The sequence below is a fragment of the Cardiocondyla obscurior genome, linkage group LG12 (genome assembly GCF_019399895.1).
Source record: "Cardiocondyla obscurior isolate alpha-2009 linkage group LG12, Cobs3.1, whole genome shotgun sequence".
Taxonomy (NCBI): domain Eukaryota; kingdom Metazoa; phylum Arthropoda; class Insecta; order Hymenoptera; family Formicidae; genus Cardiocondyla; species Cardiocondyla obscurior.
Window position 1 is genome coordinate 5,594,443 of NC_091875.1, and position 20,293 is coordinate 5,614,735.

General features: G+C 46.4%; 1 protein-coding gene across 1 annotated transcript; it reads left to right on the forward strand.

Annotated features, from left to right (window-relative positions):
* Positions 1-1,968: 1,968 nt before the first annotated feature.
* Positions 1,969-18,494, forward strand: Cah1 (carbonic anhydrase 2). Its single transcript, XM_070664695.1, has 7 exons — positions 1,969-2,605; positions 8,066-8,266; positions 9,648-9,769; positions 11,598-11,693; positions 12,936-13,050; positions 15,008-15,186; positions 15,662-18,494. The coding sequence occupies exons 1-7, from the start codon at positions 2,569-2,571 to the stop codon at positions 15,728-15,730; spliced, it is 819 nt and encodes a 272-aa protein (XP_070520796.1). The 5' UTR covers positions 1,969-2,568; the 3' UTR covers positions 15,731-18,494.
* Positions 18,495-20,293: the final 1,799 nt, after the last annotated feature.

Consider the following 20,293-nt stretch of genomic DNA (forward strand, 5'->3'; position numbering starts at 1 on the left):
GAGGTGCTAACAATTGCAAAGACTAGCAGAATGTCGCTGACCGCTTGAAGGAAAAGTTTGTAAGCCTAACGGATCAATCACATGAAGTATACGTGCACATGAATAACGATAAGATAAAAAAAAAGGAGAAAAAAAATGGTATGACGCAAATTGAAGTCTAAAGTTAATTAAAATCTAGAATATACGCGATATTATGTAATCTTTGAAGAAAAAAAGGTATACTAAAAGCGTCAGTGTACGCGTGGACGTCTTTTCAGGAAGTTTTTTCAACTCCGTCGTAGGACGGAGAGGGTAGGAAGGTTCTGATCAGTGTCAGTCGACTTCAAATCGGTTTAATTTTTTTAGTAACATAATATCTGATGTAATAAAAAAAAATAAAATAATAATCGAGTAAGTAATTTTTGATTCTCTATTACAATTAAATAAAAAGCGGTAATTTAATCACGGGCTCATATCGAGGTTTAAGATCTTCAAGGTAAATGAAACGATAAATCCGTCAATCTCGGGATTTCGCGGCGACGAGTATCTGTAAATGCTCGGAAAATATCAAGAGGCTAGGCAGAGTAAGTTAGTTGCGGGAGGGTGAAACTTCGTGTACGTAATATGTAAATTTCGCTCTTGTAAATTGTGGAGACAATTTTCAGCGCTTCTGTCGCTGTCTTCGGAAATAGCCTAGCTAAACGCGATGTCGTGCAAAATTTGAATCAAGCCTTTTACTGCCACGGGGAAGATTTAAATTTTCATTTTAGTTCCCGAGAAGTCTCAATACGCGACGCTATCGACTTCCGCTTTGTGCGACGCCACCTACGATATTCATTCTGGAACGAAAACGAATTGTTTACGTGGCTGCTGGCTAAATATAAATCTTCGTAAGCTTGGCCGCGTCGAATCTTGCATGATTCGAGTGCCATCTAACCTAAGGAGAAGAAGACCGTCATCGGTAAATCCAGACAGTGCTCGAATGATACATTGTATTATTTTGCAGTTTATTATTTGGCTTACGAATTTTTCAATTACTCATACGGGCGCGTGATTAAATTATTAAATTACCGTCCTTTGTCTAATCGTAATCGAGGAATAAATAACGAGAATCAAGCAGACGCGTTTCGTAGCACGTTATTAAAATTAATTAAATTAAAGATTTGAAGGGAATTAAAAATTTTGATAATCCCTCGAGGAAGAAAGTTATCGCGATTGTGCGACTTGAAAGATTTAATTAATCAACCCGATAGAACGAAACTCAGCCGTTGAATGTTATCAAGACATTTCCGGTGTAGGTGTATATACGTACGTCTGCGAGTAAATAGCGATGGAGCACCTAATGGAATTAATTAACGTATGTGGAGGACATCTTTTGATCAGCCGTAGCGTATTGACATTCAACGAGAGAGACCACCGGGAATAATCAATTTTTATTAAAGATCGCAGATGCTTTTATTGGCGCAATAAAGACGGAATTATGACGCTGTACGCATGCCGCACATTTCGTGATGTAACGTTGCCGGAACGGCGTTATCTATGAGTGACGAAGAGATTAGTACACTTCTGGAGTGATTAAATTGTTCATCGTTTGCAACAGCGAGGGAAGTAAACGCAGGCAAACACTCTTCTTCGAGGAAGGTCTTATCTTGTCGTTACACCGTTGTTAAGCAAACAACTCCCATGTAACAATCAAATACAAATACAAACAGCGACAAAGACTGCTCGTATTTTATTCGGCATCTACGAGCCTGCGGCACCAGCCAAGTAAAACAGAGATCTAACATTTCGAAGTATTCTCTGAAATATCTAAAAGTACTTAGAAAGGTATGCATATTATTCTCCTTTACGGTCAACGAAACGATGGTCCACTTGCTAAAGAAAATTAAGAAAAAAAAAAAAAAATTTGTTTAATAACCGACGGAGGATTTTTCAAGAGGAATCGTGCGCGACGCGCGAAGTCGTTCCAATAATTTACGTTCATCGATCATCGATCTGTCCGCGTGGTAGAGCGCACGTGTGGCGGCCGCGCACGTGTGAATATTTACTGACGCATGCGCGACCGCCGTGTCGGCCGCGTCCGTGTGGGTTATGTGATGCGCGCGATATAAAGCGGCGCGGAGGCGCCGGCCGGTATTGCTGTCGTCGGACGCGTAAGCCTGTCGGTCGCTTTTCCCGATCGCGGAGACCGCGAAAAAGGAAAAAGAAAAACGGAGGAGAGGAACTCGACAGGCGAGTAGAAAGCGTACGGTGCTCGGGAGGAAACGCGCCGAGGAGCCTCCTCGCGCTTCGAGTTCGAGTTTCCGCGAGGTCCGCGCGTGAATTTCGCGAGGCCGCGAAGAAATCCGCGTGTCGCGTCGGCCTTTCTTTCTCTTCCACGAAATCGTCCAGAGATTTTAGAGCATTGCCATTGAGATTCCGACGCTTCCCCGACGCCCCGGCGACCCCGGGACGCGTGTGCTTGTGCGGCCGATCGACGCGAGACGACGCGCGAGCGCTCAGGACGAGCGGGTGCGAATTCTGCTGGGGCCTCAATTTCGCGACTCTAAACTCTCCATCGACTCTCAAAGACACATACCGGACGAGGAAATGGGCTCGAAGGACGAATGGGACTACTTCCGGAACGGTATGAAAAGAAAAATCAAATTAAATATTGTAGATTTAATTGCGCGAGATTTACTTGTTTCGTTAAAAAAAAAAAAAAAAAAAATTCTAATTCGGGAGAGATTGCGGTCGCGTGTAACATCGGCAATTCTCTCGTGAATCGCACGCGACCGTTTCCCTCGCGCCTTACTTCCGATAAGCGCGCGGCGAATTTATTGATTGACCACTTTGTCAATCGTCGTGCATCCAATATGCATATAACCGAGATATTTCTGTGCTTAACATTACAATCGTGGCCGGCTGGCGAGCCGTCGGCCCGGTATCTCGTTGGCAGATTAACCACGCCGAGCGAACGCGATAATTCCTATCGCGTCAGTTAATTAAATCACATTGCCAATGCCGGTGTTCATCGTGAAGCAAAATATCCTCTTTGTTTTTCTACGAAACGGTAACTACAAAAAAAAAAATTAAATTAAATTAAATTAAAAAATAAAAAGAAAAAGAAAAAAAAAAGCGAGAACGCTTCAAGTACAACGACGAGCGCAACTGATTAAAGTCTCTTGGTCTTCAACTCGTATACTTGAGCTTCACAAAAATTCTCTCACTTTCCTTTGCGGTAATAAAAATACCCTCTGCGCTCCTTCTGTCTCTTTCTCTCTCTTCCTCGATCTAGCAGTAAAAAGTTAGACGATGGGACCCATCAGTTTTTTCATTTCGTCGCGAGGTCACATATATATATATTTTTTTTTTTTTTAATTGTACGAAATATATAGAAAAAGAAAGGAGTAATAACGGAAAGGATCGACGTCACGTGTAAGTCACCTTTCCATTTTTTTCCTTCAAGACGAAGGTAAAACAAGTTTTATTTTTCAAATTGAAACCCCGGGAAAAAACTTAGCGCGGAACAACCGTTCGGGTTTCTTTTTTTTTCCCCCCTCGTAGGATTATCGATCCCTACGGGCCACCTCAATTCTTCAACTAATCAATAAATAGTATCTTATTAAAAATCTTTCGCTGCAAAACATTTTCACGCGACAAGCCTCGTTCGCGGTTGCTGCCGACTTTTCACGTGGTCCGTCGCCAGCCTCGAAACGATTTTTATTAACTTTAATCCCGATTTAGCCTACTTCCAATTTCTCCCTTTTTTTTTTTAGAACTGCAAGGAGATAAAGCGTAAATTAAGCCGACCGCAAAATTAATTAATGGACATGAACGCAGTCTGTTCGATTTCAATTAACGCGTCTCATCGGCGTCAAAACGCGGCCGCGTGTTAGTTGCCTCGCATGCAAGCCCGCGTGTCAAAGTTCGCGGAGCGAAGAGCCCTGTCGAAGGCTCGTTCCGTTTTATCCGTTCTCCCCTCCGTTCCCTCCCCCGTTTCCGTTGGTTCGATTCCCGTCTCGGTTTCCGGATGGCACCGCAGGCTCACTGACCCGGGGCCGTTGTCTTCTCGCACGAAATGCAGGGCGAACGGGCCGTGCCAAGCGACCAGGGGACGCGGGCGAAGGGAGAGACGCGCTTCTTTCCTCGCGGACTCGGCGAGGGGCACGAGGTCTGCGTTCCGCGGGGTAAATGAAAATCAATAGTTTTCTCTTCCATGGTGCCGTTAGGCCGATGCACCTGTGTTCCCGCGCCGGCCGGGGCGGTACACACACGTTGGCCGAGCGCGGGGCACACGGACGGGCACGCATACGACCGCCGGAGGGGGTCGCAGACCCAGTTTTACCCGCTTCCGCCACCGGGGCTGCCGTGCATGCCTCCGAGCGCCCTTAATCCCGAGTCAATTTGTCAGCGCTATCTTTCGACCGATTGGCGGGACGGCCGGGGCGATTTTGCAATCCGCGCGCGAAGCCCGCGAGTACCGCGGATCGGCCGGCAAAGACGAGAAGGTGTCGAGATCATCCCCCGGGAGAGCCCACGACCGAGTCCCGGCGGTTGTTCAAACGCGCGGCCGCGGCCTTTGAGATTGATCGATGCATTCAGCCCGTCATCAATTATTTGGTCGGCGTAATTGCGGCCCGCCACCGGCGTAACCGCGCGGGATCGCGTTTTCCGAGCGGATTTATCTTGGCGCGTGACCAACGGGGGGAATCGTGCAATTTCGAACGTGGGACGGCCGGTCGCCACCGCGCTAGGAACAAACACCCTTGACTCCAATTCCCGTTCCCGGCACCATCGGGAGTGCTCGCGGTCCATCGAAAACGAAATCACCCGCAAATTAATTAGAATTTCGAGGTAATCGAGGCTGGGCCGCTTTACCGACGATTAATGAGAACTGTACAGGGTCCCCGATTTGTGTATTCATACATTTATATTTGTACGCTATATCGCTATCGCGGGGCGCTTCTTATCGATTTAGGCTGTCGCCGGTGAAATGCGATTTCAATCGAGTTCCATCCGGGACAAAAATAAAAAGTGCTCTCATTGCCGCGTTAACGCTAGGAAGGAGGAAAAAAAAAAGAAAAGAAAAAGAAGGGAGGAGAGATTCTATTTTTCTTCGATTAACGTCAGGTCTAGAACACCTACGAGCGCGTGGTCTGGAATTTTTATAGAGTTCTTACGGTCCTATTTTATCTACTAGGCCCTCGCCCACGGGAACCGTTCCCCGGCGTTCCGTGAAAAAGGTCTCGCCGCTTACAGATGCCAGGAGAACGATGATATTTCACGAACGCGCGTCGCGTGCAAACGCGAAGTTGCGAAACCGCGTGCTTTCCTCGCGCAACATCGCGTCGGGCGTGTAAGAATATCGGCGAGGAAGAAAGCCCGCAATCAGCCCGTAATCAGCCTATAATTGGAGAACTGCCGGAGAGATCTCGCGCGCTCCGAACGATCTTAGTTCGCGAGGATTCGCTGCAAATTGTCCGCCGACTTGACGGACCGTCGTTCCATGTGCGCGCCTATTATGCACTCGCTTGTGAAAACCTACGCGCGACGACTTATTTGCGCGCCGCACTCGCTAATGGAAACGTCGTCCCGTGGCCCCACTGTCCCTAATGATTAAATGCCCCGCATATTTTAAAGTTGATATCCGCTCACGCGAATAGCAACGGAATTACCGCGCAGAAGGAAGATCGGCCGCGCATTGTAGCCTTTTGATCCGCGACTCGTGAATATTGAATAGAATTTTTTTGCCATATATGAGGTAATGCCGCACAGCGCGTGTATCAGGGATATAAATAAAACGTAACGGGACGTGAGATTTCACGGCGGAGATATCTAAATATCGCACGTGCTGCGGAGAGATAGATCGCGGCGATGCTTCGTTCTCAAATGACTGTTTTTTTTCTCTTTTTGTTTTGTTTTTTTAATGTAACGTTGTATCAGGCCTTTGATAATGACTGCGGATAAACGGAATCACAGCGGTATTAATGCGCAGGTGGAAAACGTTCGTGTTCGCGAGAGAAGTGCGTTGGTATTCTTCGTGCGCGGCGCAAGGGGAACTGCCGTACCGGAATGAAGAGAAATATCCGCTAAGCGCATTCACCGTTTTCCGCATTCGGCCTTACATTATTTCCCGAGATTCGTTGAATCACCGCGTCGCAAGGTTGAACGAACCAAGCGTCGTTTTCTCTCTCGCTATCTACTCTCGACGGCGGCTCGAATCGTCACGTTGATTTAAGATAAATCAGCGGTATCGACGCCACAATCTTTCGAACTAATAATATTTTCACGGCCCTGTAATTTTCCGTAATTTCTACCGCTAATTAGTCATTATAATTAAGCTCGTTCCAACGACCGACGAGCCCACGCTAGTCTCGGCTTTAATAACGGGAATTACCTATCCGTGTGAGGTGTAAAGTTCAGAAGTATCGGAGCAGCGGAGAAATTAGTCAAAGTCGGAACGATTTCGACGAAACGACGCGAAGAAAATCGCTCGCGCTGGCGACTCGCGTGCATCTCAATGTACAGGCCATTATCTAGGACGTATATTACTATCGCGTAACTGATAAAAGACACCGCGGGCCGTTTAATTATCTTTGATTTATGTATCTCTCCATTCAACGTTCCCGCGTTTGTGCGATTCCGCGCTGGGCACACCGCGCTTCACCTCGCGTTATCTTTTCGGCGTGCGTCGTGAGCTTGCGTGCCGTTATCGCCTATTTGATTCGAAAGCGGGATAAACGGCCGCCTTGTCACCGCCGCGGATGCTATCCTTCAATGTAAATTCACGTGACGCCGATTTCAATGCCGCGGACGGATTTCTTACGCTCTTACGCCACGCGAATGACTAACTCGCTTTACTCCGCGAAGCCGCGGGGCGATTTCAATTTTGCAGACGATTGTGCGAACGTCCTACAGATTCGAGCCGCGCGCGGACTGCATTCAGGATCAGGTATTACCGCGACAGAGTCATTTGCAATAATTTCTCGGCGCTGCCTCTTCTGCAGGTTTCCAATTTTACTTTGTTTAGAGTCAGCCTTTCATTAGCTTCCAAATGAAAGTCTAGGTACGGCGCGGACTCGAATTACACGCGGTACGACGGAGCGAAAATTGTAACGATGAATTTTCTTTCGTGAGATTAATTACGCTTCGATAGACGATCGATCGACCGCGGCTTCGATCCGACTGAAGCGCGAATTAACTTCTTTTTTTTTGTATTAATTTTTATATTAATTATTTATAATTGAACGCGTAATTAGTTTACAATTTCCACGAAAATCGGCATTCTTCGAGTTGAGAATCTTTCATCATTTTCGTGCTAATTAATGGAGCTTGTTTAATTCGTGTATATTTTCTGATGTTTTTTTTTTTCTTTTTTGTTTTGTCGATCTTTCGCGTGTTAGAACGACAAGTTCGACATCGAATTGCAAAGCAAATAACGGCGGGATCACGTGCCCCGATAAAGAAAGATTAATGCGTCGACACGTGACGTATGTATGTGGTCAGATAAGGCGAGAGATTATTAATAATATGCTTGATCAGCTTTCGCGCGCCGTCGAAACTGATCCGTTCGATTTGACACGGTTTTTTAATTAGCATTTTTGTTAACTTGCCGCATAATAAATTACGCGCAGACTCAACGTGGCCTTCGCGGATTATCTACGATTCAGTTATCGCTTTGCCAATAATAAGCATATATTACCGTATTTGCAAACGTTATTCGCACCGCGCGTCAGGGTGTGTTAAATAGAAAGAGCAAATCTCGCGGTGGCTGGTCCTCGCGAACCGAGTCGCGAACTTGAATCATTATCAGCACGTGACGTGCGGCGTGATAAAGAGTTCGTTTCGCGCTTGACATGCGAGCTTTTTTCGTTCGCTCGAGCTTGAGCTCGTATCACCGAATCGGCATCTCGTTATCGCAGCGTTCTTATCGTAAAACTAAGATCGCGGAGGTAAGCGAGTAATCATTTCCGTCAATTCCTGTTGGCAAATATAACGAGATCCCGATCTACGTTTTTTATTTTCATATAGATTAATGAAGTTCCAAATTTATATTTATAGCTCGAGACTTATTTTGTTTCTAATTTATACGCGTATGTCGCAGGACCCAGCACGTGGGTGACCAAGTTCCCTATGGCGGCCGGCTCGAGGCAGAGCCCGGTAAACATCGAGACCAAGCGGGTGGAATCCGATCACGAGGCTCTCAGCAGCAAGCCTCTGCGCTGGAAATATCCCGCCACGGCATCTCGAAAACTTGTTAATCCCGGCTACTGTTGGCGAATTGACACCGACGGCGACGGCACGTGTGAGTGTGAATACGAATAAAAGTTTCTATGCGATCTATTTTCTTTTTTATTTAAAAAAAGAAAAGAAAAAAAAAAGTTTGCAGCTTGGACAAATTGTATGACAATGATAATCGTATGAATCGAAAGTTGATGCACCTTTCGCATAAACGTACAAGCGAATAGAACTCTCCAAGAGGAGAAATCTTGCGGCTGCGATTGCGATCGAAACGTCAAATTGCAGATCGTCGCGGGCGCTAAGCGAGAAAATCGGCGGCTAACGCGTTTCATCCAGCGTCGAGAGCAATCCGACGTAATTTTAGACGATTGTGCTCGCGATTTATTCGACCTCGCATACATTTCGAGCTCGCTCCCGTAAAAGTGAACGTTGCCAGCGGAGCTGAACGCGATTAGACGTGCGTAGCACCCGCCGCTTTTGCAGCGAACTGTATAAACGGAGCTCTCCACGCGGGGCACGAATCGGTTACGTAACGCTTTTTATTAATTTCGTGCATCATGCACACCTTACGTAAAGCAGCAAACGCGATGCGATTTGTTTTGTCACGGTCTTATGTATTTCCGAGATTACATGCGAGAGAGAAACGGCGATCGCGAGGGAATTTCCGCCACGTACGTGTCGAAGGTTTCGCCGGCGGCTTCGTGCCACTTAGGGCCTTTACCTTCGTACCGGAGTTCGCCCGCGGCGTACTGCGAAACGAGGACGACCGTGCCGTGGCGTATTATGTGTATTCATATGTGGCACGAAGCGGAGCGGCGCGCTCCACTCCGCGATATGTGACGCGAAACAATAGATAGACCATCGCGATAATAAAGTCGCGACGTCACTTCAACAAGAGAAGATCGAAGCCTTTGGAGAAATTTCAACGTACGGAAGTATTCGACGTTAGCCAAATTGCGTATTCGCCGAGGAGGAACTAGTACGACCGACCGAAGCACGGGGGGAAAGGGCTAGACCATTTTGAGGCGACGTAATTTTTATTATTTCTTCCGTGGAACTTTATTTTCGCGGCGCGAATAGCTCGCGAGCATTTCCATCGACTCCATTCGCGACGAGCAACTGCAGCCCCTACGGAAAATTCCGCGGGGGCGCAAACTTGGCGCGGCGAAAATTTCCCGCGATAATTTATCGCGCCCGAAAAAAGATTGCGGCGAGACGCAAAATAATAAATGAGTCACGCTCGGTGCAAATGCGACGATCCTCTCTCGTTGTAGCCCCGTTCACGTAGTTTGGCTAATCAAGCGTATCCTGTAATAAAACGGGCCCGTCATCGGCAACGTTCGTTCGTGACGCCCGAGAGAATTTCACGTGGGCTCTTTAGACGTTTGCCGTTCATTTGCATCTTATCGGACCGTCTGACGTAATGTCTCGATTTGTCCCGGCAGTTTTGAGCGGCGGGCCGCTGATGGACGACGTCTACAAGCTGGAGCAGTACCACTGCCACTGGGGATGCAGCGATTCCAGAGGATCCGAGCACACGGTCGACGGGCAAGCCTTCGCCGGAGAGGTACCGAATTTAATTATCAACGAAACACAATCGTCTACCCCGAAAGTAAAATCGTCGCCTGTAAGCTGCATCGCAACGGCGCGGCAAATGAGCAGGCGCGATTATTGCATTTCATAGTCGACGTGGCCCATTCAGCGATCCAGTCACATCGAGAGTATGATTCACTTCGTTCGCGATCATCCGCAAAGCCTGCAGCAACGTCGGCCTTGTCCAAGAGCCGCAATCGCGCGATTTATTAGTCCCGATCGTTTTGCAGATGATAAACCGAGACTCCAGGTGTGGTTATTAATCGTTTACGAACACAGACGGAGACGGGACATTCTTGCAGATGTGCTCAATTAAAAAAGAAAATGTATAAAGTATTCCAAACGCAGCGCAGAAGCCGCCAATTGCGGACAGACGTATTAATAATGCAATTACGCAGGCGTCTCGATTGCGTTGTAAATAATGCGCCATTAGCGTCGCATTGACGGAATGCCAAATGACGTGTCAAAGGTTTTTTTATGCTCCGACAGCTGTGCATCCGTCCGCGAAGCCGGCCGCGTATCATTTCGCGAAGGAGGAAAAATAGCGGACGCGCGCGGAAATGATAATGGGCATTATCGTCGAAGCTGCAGCTCGCGTGTGCGAATAATAGCCGATTTGCGTAACGTAGATGTGGGCTGGATAACAAAGAAATTCCTGAAGGCGAACAAATACTCGCTCGTGAATTGCGAGCCAGCAATTAATCCAACAACCGCCAACAAAAAAAAGGAAGAAAAAAAAAAAGGAAAAAAAAATTACGCGTTTCCTAAACTTGTTTCCTGACGCGAAGATAAACGGCGCCCATCGTGAGAATCATCTCGGAAGCCCGACGCTTCCCTCGCCTGCATATTTCGCCAGTGCATAACTTGTTTGCTCGATCTCAAATCGTTCCTGATTACATAATCGATCGCGCGTGGTCTTTGATCTATTATAAACAGTTGATTTCAACTTGACCTGTCGGCCCGGGGAAACATCGATAACTCCTTAGTGTCGCGACGGAAAAACTTCATCCGCGCGATAGGTACCGCGCGCCTGTAATAATAATAATGACGCGAATAAACAACGATTGAGAAAAACAAGTTTAAAATTACATACGATTCGCCGTTCGCGTACGTGATCGCTCGCGTTGAATTCAGACGAGCACCCGAGTCTTTTTCACGACCACGCTTTCTCTTGGCGGCGCTGTTTAATCCGCGTCTTTGCGATCGCCCGATCCCGATGTTAATTAGACGGCCTGAGCCTCGAGCGCATTAGCGAGTCAATTAGGCGACGGCGGTGACTTGCATTCGTAATTCCGTGCACGCCTTATTTTCCTCGCGACGCGCTTCTTTCCGCGTTGCGAGGCTTCGCCTCGCCGCAAAGCTCGCCGGCGGTATGATACGTGCGGGCGTAGCGCGATCTGGGAAACCGGGTCGATCGGGCGCGCGGATATCCGCGAGATTTCAGAGAGAGCGTCCAGTTACCGCGCTGATTGCATAATCTATCTAACGACCGCCCGTCAAAGTCAATTATCATTTATCGACGAAGTTCCCTCGCGATCCCGGTGACGTAAATCGCGGTCAAGAGGAATATTAATAGTTGAGATCTATGCCGAGATAATCGAAAACGGGACAAGAAGCCGTCGATGATCGCCGGATCTCATCGACGGCGGATACTCGCGAATTGTTTATTCTTAATTGCACATTTGCGGATTAAACGCTCGCTCGGCCGTTCCGCTTCTCTCCCGCGATCAATCATTATTAGACTTTATTAGGCCTGATGCGCGACGGACTCGCTGGAGGGTAACAAAACTGTTTGATTTCAGCTGCATCTCGTTCACTGGAACACCAGCAAGTACAAGACCTTCGCCGAAGCCGCGAAAGCTTCCGATGGCCTGGCCGTTCTAGGAGTATTCCTCAAGGTTCGCAGCATAGTTAAAACGCATCGCAGAAATTAAAAATTCAAGTATTATTCCCATAATTAAAGTAAGCCCGCCAGGAGCTTCCGATCTAGGTATCTCGCGCCGGATCGAACGCGAAAGAAGCCACGGTCTCTATCTCGTTCGCCAAGAGCAACGTCTTGCATCTGGAATATTAATTCACGTCGGCTCGTTCGAATCTTTACACAAGCCTGTCGTCAGCTCGCGGAAGCCACACCTCTTCCATTAACTCTATGGATTCTAATTCGTTTATACTCATCGGACTTACGCGTCTATTTATAGTCAACTAATATTTTTTTTTCCTTTTTTTCCCATTTTTTTTTTTACGTAAAACGTAAGTAGGATCCCCGTCGAGGTGTCACCGGCGATCGTCGTCGAACGGTCGATTATGTAAACGCTGAGACGTAATTACGGTCGTCGCCATATCGGGCCCGCAAACGAGACACGCGAGCGCGCGTTTCGCCGTCGTTTCGTTTTGTAGCGAAAGAATACCTCGGTCGCGTGCAACGGCAATTACCCGCTTCCGTCTAGCACAGCGCTCTGTCTAATATTTAGGTTGCCGCCGGAGAACGCCGAAGGGGAAAAACCGCGAAATTCCACTCCGCGAATAGCGCACGCCTCTCGACATTGTTACGGAGATCGGGCGCGAGAAATAAATCTCGCGGGCTTTCCTCGCGCGCGGTGCATCGTGATTATCTCTTGCGCAACGTCCGGCGCTCGAGATGTTCCCCGCGAGATTCTCGCGGCTCGCGTCGCGTATTATCGAGGGAAATTTATGCGACGAGCTCTTGCAACGGCGACAAAACGCGCCAGACACAATTCTAAAAGTGACATTGCGTAATCGGCGACTCAATGTCGAGCGGTTTTTTCCTTTTTATCGCGCCCAATTGTTCCTCGTGTCGCTATTTCGCGGCCACCACGGCCACTATGTTCGACGATACTTGTCAGAAAGGCTCGTTAAACTTTTGCGATAACTCGACCAGTTTTTTTTATCATAAACATGTTGCGAGGTTTTCCTTTATGAAATTATGAAGACTTCAATTTTCAAGAACGCGGATCTGGAAAGATACGCGTTTTATCGTTTTGTCGATCGGATAATTTAATTGAGATTAGCTCGTTAGGTCCAGGGAAAGCGATTTAATTACGTCTCGGTCTCGTGAAATCGCGTGTCATTACAATCGGAGAAGGAAGGAAGGAAGGAAAGCGTAATATTTGCCTTTGCAGGTCGGCAAACCCCACGAGGAAATGGACAAGATTGCGCGGCTGCTGCCGTACGTCTCGCACAAAGACGAGGTCGTCGAAATTACGGAGCCTATCGACCCCGGTAAACTTCTTCCCGGTAAGTTGCCTTTCAATCGAGTGATCGCTCGGGTAATTTGGTGATTGTCCCTTTGATCAAACATTCCGTCTATTCGTCGATGCATAGTGTCCGTGACCCATGTTCTTGTCGCTCCTGTAATATTCAGCTGCAGCTTAAACATGTTTGCGCAAGCTGATCGAATCGTAATGTAATAGTTCCGACCTATGCAATTGATTAATCCGAACGGGAACACTGCCCGTTGAAATCGGAAGCGGCACGAGTAAAACTCTTACAGTTTCAATTAATAGAATTAAATTTATTTCTATACACCATACAAAAAAAAAAAAAAAGGTATATAATACAAAATGTATTTTCGCACCGTGATGATTTTATTGTGACATTTTTATTAGACATATAAATACTCATATAACGTACATGACACCCTCATAATTCTGGCTTGTCACGGCCAAGTTAGTGTAACGTTAAACGGTGCCAAAGTAATAGAACCGTCTCCGAGATGACGGAAGCCATTCGTTAGCGTATCGTTAACCATTGCCTGGCGCGTGCCTCTGCATTAACAGCATCAGACTAACGAAATTTCATATGCCTTGTGCTCTCTCGCTTCGCGTCGCGCACGTCGACGCACAGTGCGCGGCGGACGGGCCGGCGCGCAGAGATGCGTGAATCCGTGCATGCGCTGGGCCGACCGAATCATACCACGCCACGAGAACAAATGGGACTTCCAAGGTTCGTATTGCCTTGGACTAGATCGTGCAAGAGAATGAGAAAGAAGGAGAGCATGATTTTGAGATGCTGCGCGCTCGAGCGTGCGGCTGCCGCTTTTCAGCAATGCCTCGAAAAAGAAAAAAAAAAAAGAGAAAAATATCATTAAAAAAAAAAAAATAATAAGTACATAAAGAACGCCAATTATCCTACGCCTCTTGGTTATTTTCAAGCAGCCGCCAATCTTACGAAGCCTTGCATGCCGAACGCGCACGACCGGGACGGGCACATGTCACGGGATGATTGGCATGATGTGACAATGCACGTCGTAGCAGTAATTGGTTTTTTTTTTCTTATTTTTTTCTTTTCTTTTTATCACGTGCCTAACATAAAACAGACGAATTTATTTATTTGCGCGAGGAACAGATGTCGAAATGCAATTCCTCCTGTCGACTCACAAGTCTTCACAGAGGCTCCTTATTTTACTGTCCGACGCATATGTGTACAAATATTGCATAATTAGATAGTGTCTTCGTAATTTAATCTACCTTGGTTCCCTCCTTTTCTTTTTTTTTTTTTACTTTTCGTAAGTGGGCTGTGTACACGAATATCACGAATGTTAATACCAGCATTCTCACCATTTAGTCCCGCTTAGCGCACACTGGTACTTGGTTCTTTTTTTTTAAATGCTATTTTGAATTGTGCTCGTGAACTTTATCGTTTTAACCGTACTTGCATTGTGGACCCTCGCCTAGACGTTCACCTGTACGTTTGTCCTCGTTAGTATTACCTATATCGGCATTATTTCGGAGAAATGTCGCTCGCGGGTATTAGCGATGACACCAAAAGATAAAACGAACGGAAGGGTTCGCACCTACACGAAATACGCTTCTTCGTCGAGGCCTTCACATTAATCAAATCATACAATTCCGTTCTCGAAATAATTACCTTTGATTACCGAGCCGCGATTCGTGTGACACGCGTAGAATGACGGAAAAACGGAGATATATTATACCAATGATTTTAAATTTCCATTGCAGAAAATAACAATTTTAAAATGCAGTTTGAATCTCCGAATAATATTCAACACCATCCTTTAAAAAATAATTAAAAAAAAAAAACGTAATCGGACGGTACGCCAAGCCCTGCTTTGTTACAACGGCATGTTACTGCTGACTTCAGCAATTGCATTTACGCATTCTTTCTGTCGCTTTGGTCGTGTAGAAACTTGCTTTCTCTTTCGCGCGGGGAACTAATTTCTTTCCTGGTCTAGATGACAACGGGTACTGGACGTACTTGGGCTCGCTGACGACGCCGCCGTGCAACGAGAGCGTCACTTGGATCCTCTTCAAGAAATACATCGAGGTGTCGCATCATCAGCTCAACATCTTCCGGAATCTCCGGAAGTTCCCACGCGGCGAGGAGTGCCCATGCCACGAAAATCACGGGGTGGTAAGCGAGAAACGTTTAAATCCGTCACCCCCTTTCCGTACCGCTATTTTCTCCCGATACTTTTCCGATTTACTCTGTCTTAGAATTTGACAAATGAATTGGCGGCGAACGTGACACGGCGAACGCCTCTGCGGCGAGACGCGATTACCATTTTTCAGCCGCGAGAGATGCATATCGAACCACACGGCGAGTCGGCGTTCTCGCTTCTTTTTTTTTTTCTTTCTTCTTTTTTTTCCGTTTTCCTTCGCTCGATATGCGCGAACCATCACCGACGGCTATTTTTAGGCGTTCAGGACGCCTTAGACGTCGACGACCGCGGCCGTGCACCGCGTCGGCCGTCTACGACGGTCGGCGGGAACGTATAATATTTCGGATCGACGACGGCGAAGCACCCATCGCGACACGCCCTCACGTTTTCACGCGTGTAATCTTTGATCCTCTTTTTTTCCTTTATTTTTTTTCTTACGTTTCGCAGGTGATCAACAACTTCCGCCCACCGTTGCCGCTGGGAAACCGCGTGTTGCGGGAATGCGGCAGCTTCTGAGGGTCGGCCCCCGCCCGGAAGATAACGACGGACGACAGGGAGAGGAAGAGGCAGAGGACGGGATGACTTCCGGTTATCTCCGCGCTCTTCGCGCATCACCGAGCCCGAACCGACGTCCGACGTGGCCGCTAATGAACCGGAGCAGCGCTCAACGTGCCTTGCGACTAATAGATCAACGGAGACCTCGCCTCGCGAAACGCGATCCGCCAGCCTTGTCGCTTCTTGCAGTCGACTTCGTCGTCGGCCACGGGCTTCCGCCGCGAAGCGAGAAGCTCCGGGCGACGGAGTCAGGAATACTTGAATAGCTTTACTTAACTTTTAGCTGGCGCCCACGCCACGTACTTCCCTTATCTTATTTAACGCAGTTGTTTAATAAGTTAATAATAAGCGAACCCTACTAATCCAACTAGCACTGTTGTCAAAGAAACATAAAGCGGCGATTTCAATAATATACTTTTACGTAAATCCGCGTCCACGTTTTACACAACGCCGTCTAGTTGTTACCGAGATGCTGATATTTGACGTTAAATATCCCTGACCACGTTCCTCGAGAATTGATTAGTTGACTAAATTATTAAAATTTGCGTAAAAAAAAAAAACAAAAAAAAAATATATATTGTTACTCAATAGAGGCGACAAATAATTATCAACGTTCAGCGTCAGGTCGAATTTCGTGTTCTATAAAATGTCCTCGGAGGGAACGCGTTCGGTCAGGGACATCGCGGTAGTAGCTAGTGATATATGTATGTATGTTCGTATATGTACAAGTGTGGTCGTTTCATTTTAATCAGGAACAATTACGAGGGGAAAAAAATAGACTCCCCAGCGTCCGTTCCCCGCGCGGGCGGACGAATATCGCCTTCTCGTTAATTAATTAGAAACCGTTGCTTACACGCGTACGCGGAATTCCGAGAGCACGGCGTTCGCGCCGGTGCGCGGAGACGCGCGATCCCGACGATAAGACGGAATGCAACGATAATTGCGACACGTCGCGAAGCGCATCGCACGTATCGCATTGTGCACAACGCGGTGAATCGATACTTGATATTAATAACGACTCGCGTATACGCATCAGCTCGCGTATAGCGCGTGGAGAATTCAGCTTCGATCGATCTGCCGCGCGTCAAAGCGCCTGGTCTTCGAAACGGCCGCAGGTACGATTTAATTTAACAGTCGTCGTCACCGCGAGATATATAAAAAGAAAATAATTAAAAAAAAAAAAAGAAAATTAATAAAAGTAGCTATTATCAACGTCGTATCCGAGACGCGTTTATTGCTGTCGACGCACGAGACGGGCAATCTCTGCGATGCATCGTTTTACGGCTTCGTTCGGGCTTCGGAATAGACTTCGCAAATCGGTTTTGTCAAAATAATCGTGCCGCTTTTGTCGCGCGTGCAACAAGTGCGACTGCTCCCCGGTCGCCGATAAATGCACGAGATTAAACCGAATTAATGAAATAAATAAAAAAATTAATCGTAGGTAATATTTCGCGATAATTTTCTCTCTCGAGCGTCAACAGTGACTCGAAATAGACGACGGCTGTTAATTTTATTTCGTGCCAGCTATTGGCAATTTTTACACATTGTAGTAGTATTGTATTCTACCTTGCGACGCGCATCGATTCTAATAACGCTGACAACTTCGTCATATAACTTGTACTTTCTGTATACTGTAAAATAACGTCTTCTTTAATTCTTTAAGCGCGACGATATTACGTCGTTTAATTTTTATTCGTTTGCAATACGCTATGTACGTATGTATATTCTAATTATCGTTGGTGAAGTGAGATATGGTTATATTTCGTAGCCTCGACTGTGATAGAAAGGAACAGAGAAAGAAAGAAAAGGAAAAAAAAAATACATAAAACGCTATTTGCTTTCGTATGCCAATATCCGCCGCACTTTCCTCGTTCTTTCATACTTGTTACTCGTCGATGCGGGCACCGAAAATGAGCCGTTCTTGCTCTAGAAAGCCTCGGAGCGGGTCTCTATTTCGCTCGTCACGTGAAAGAGTACAAGGCCAGTGGGCGTTAACAATCTTTCCTGACTTCGGCATTCGCGGTCCAGACCAGTTTCTAGGGACTCGAGAAGGAAACTCACGTGCGGAGAAGGTCTACGCGTGAGGAAACCTCGTCCGCGACTCCTTGAAACGCCGTAATACCTTCGAGCCACCCGGGATCACGTCTCGCTACGCGGGGCATCAACGAGATGACGAAATTGCGAGCGCGTACAAAAATGATTCGGAGACAGGATTATCGTTACAATGCGATACGTTCGTTGAAAGTTCAAGGGACCTCGAGAGCAGCGTCGGATATCTTTCACGAGTACTTTTATGTTTGTTCTAAGTCGGTGTTGCAAGTCTCAATCTCCCCGAGTTTCAACATCGGGATACTTTGTCGCGTAGTCGCTTTTATGAGATTCTCTCGGAACCGGTCGGTGCATTTCACGGCGCGCATGCATCGCCGGGACCACCACACTCGTAGCAGTCAAACACGTTTAGCCTTTTGCCGCTCGCACCGAGTCTGAATAATGATCCGTTCTAGAGACGAGTACGCGTGCATGCAATTTCTTTCCGTAAACGATATCGAGTGTTTGCTGATTGTTAAGAGACGCGAGGGAAGTTATTTTAAATTTTAATTAAGTAAGATGATCGGAGAGTAATAATGGAATTATTATTTATTGATTTTTGTAAAAGTATTTTAAATATCTCACGGGATTCACGGAGGACGTTTGCTTTTTATTTAAAAAAAAAAAAAGAAAGAAAGAGACTAAGATTTAAAGCGAGAATAAATTTTTAATTATTGATTTGAAGGAGTCAACGCCGGCGTTTACAGAAACGATAGAAATTTTTTATCTCGACGGACGTAGGTACCCTTTTTATCATGAGTTTCTTATCTACAGAGGATCAACGTATTCAGGTTTGCTTTCAGTAACAATCGCTGGTAGTCGACCACCAGGAATCGGTCACTTGCTGTCTAGCGATAATAATCATTTGTGCGGTCAATTCTACTTTCAAACCGTGCGTAAGAATTTTTTAAACTACAAACTTAATACGCGAGACTATTAAACTTTTGCATTAAAATTCCTTGCGCGGTTTAATAATTTTTTTGGACATTTCGAGCTCTCGCTAAATCGAACAGATTTGCATCGCGATGAAAATTTATCTTAATTAGCGTGTTATTAATGTGTTGCAGGTTACTCACATTTGTGTCATCTGGTTAGGTTATAGCTCGTCCTTCCGTCCTTCCTTCCTTCCTTCCTTCGTGGCATCTCGTCAGCGTAGTATCTCGTCAGCGAAATCCAGAATTTGCACCAAACGATGAACGAAACGAGCCGCGATATGAATGTTCTGCACACTTGATCTTCCTCGAGTTCTCCAAAAATTATTTGTCCGAAACGGGAGGAGAATTTCGGCCGCGACGAAGAAGACGGGCAAGGTGAAAATCTCACGTTCCGATAATGGCGCGATCGTCGGAACCGGCTGAATGTATCCGAAGAAAATGCCGAGTGAAGAGGGTTGAAAATGCCGGGCCTGATAGACACTTCAGGTCGGACGCTCCGTGCACCACCCGTGACATAACCTGTTCTTTCCGAAGCACTTTCACGAAGCGCAAGACAGTAAGTAGAATAACACACGAGTATAAAAAATAATCGTTCGTCTCCGAGTCGACGACGGCACTTATTCGTACGCGACATTTTTCTATCCGCGGTCGAAAATACGCGTAATTGCGGAACGATTAGAGACGCGTCCTCGCGCCCGGGCCTCCGCAACTGGACTGAAGTGACCGTTAGAGATTTCGGCCCTTGGAGAGAAAGAGAGTACCGCGAAAGAAAAGAAAGTGAGACAGTCGATAGGTACGATCGTCAATTGACCGCTGTCCTTCTCGCGCCGAGTTCTCGGAAGCGCCGAGCTCGAAGCTCGAGTTTATCTACGTTTTTTTTATGCGCTCGGCGAGCTCGAGTTGATCTGTTTACGTTTTTTTATGCGCTCGTCGAGCTCGAGGTGTCTTCTCCCTAAATAAAAAGATCGTCGTGGTGGGTGACGGAATAAGACATCGAACAGAACAGAATATTAATTGTAATTTTTCTGTTTCAGATAATACTCTATCATTAAAAGAAGGATCAACCCGACTTTTCGCAGACATCCTAAGAGGAGGAAGAGGAAGTCCAGGAAGAACATCATGCATCGGTGAAGCAACTTTTGAGTAAGATTTATTTTTTTTAAATAAAATCTTTTATAAAATAAAGCTTTACCTTTACATTAATTTAAATACTAACATGTCTACATTAATATGTTTCATTTTATGTTACAGTCACCGGCAGAACTCTACAATTCCGCTGAAGCTCAATCAGATTTGTAAGTTACATGATTTTCTTTTCGTAATCTGTAAAAATAGCGCGCGCATGGTTTTTTCTAGTTTAAATTAAATTAAAACGCGCTAACAATTTGTCACGTCGCGCGAGAACATCGGACGGGCGGAGAGTTCATCCGTCATTCGATAAGGACCGCGTAGACTCAGTCCAAGTGAAATCATCGTCTAATAACGACAATGACTGTTCGCC

Coding starts and splice junctions, on each gene's coding strand:
- Cah1 (XM_070664695.1), top strand. CDS start 2,569: ATGGGCTCGAAGGACGAATGGGACTACTTCCGGAACG. Junction 8,267..9,647: donor CACCGACGGCGACGGCACGT/GTGAGTGTGAAT, acceptor TTGTCCCGGCAG/TTTTGAGCGGCGGGCCGCTG. Junction 15,187..15,661: donor GCCACGAAAATCACGGGGTG/GTAAGCGAGAAA, acceptor TACGTTTCGCAG/GTGATCAACAACTTCCGCCC.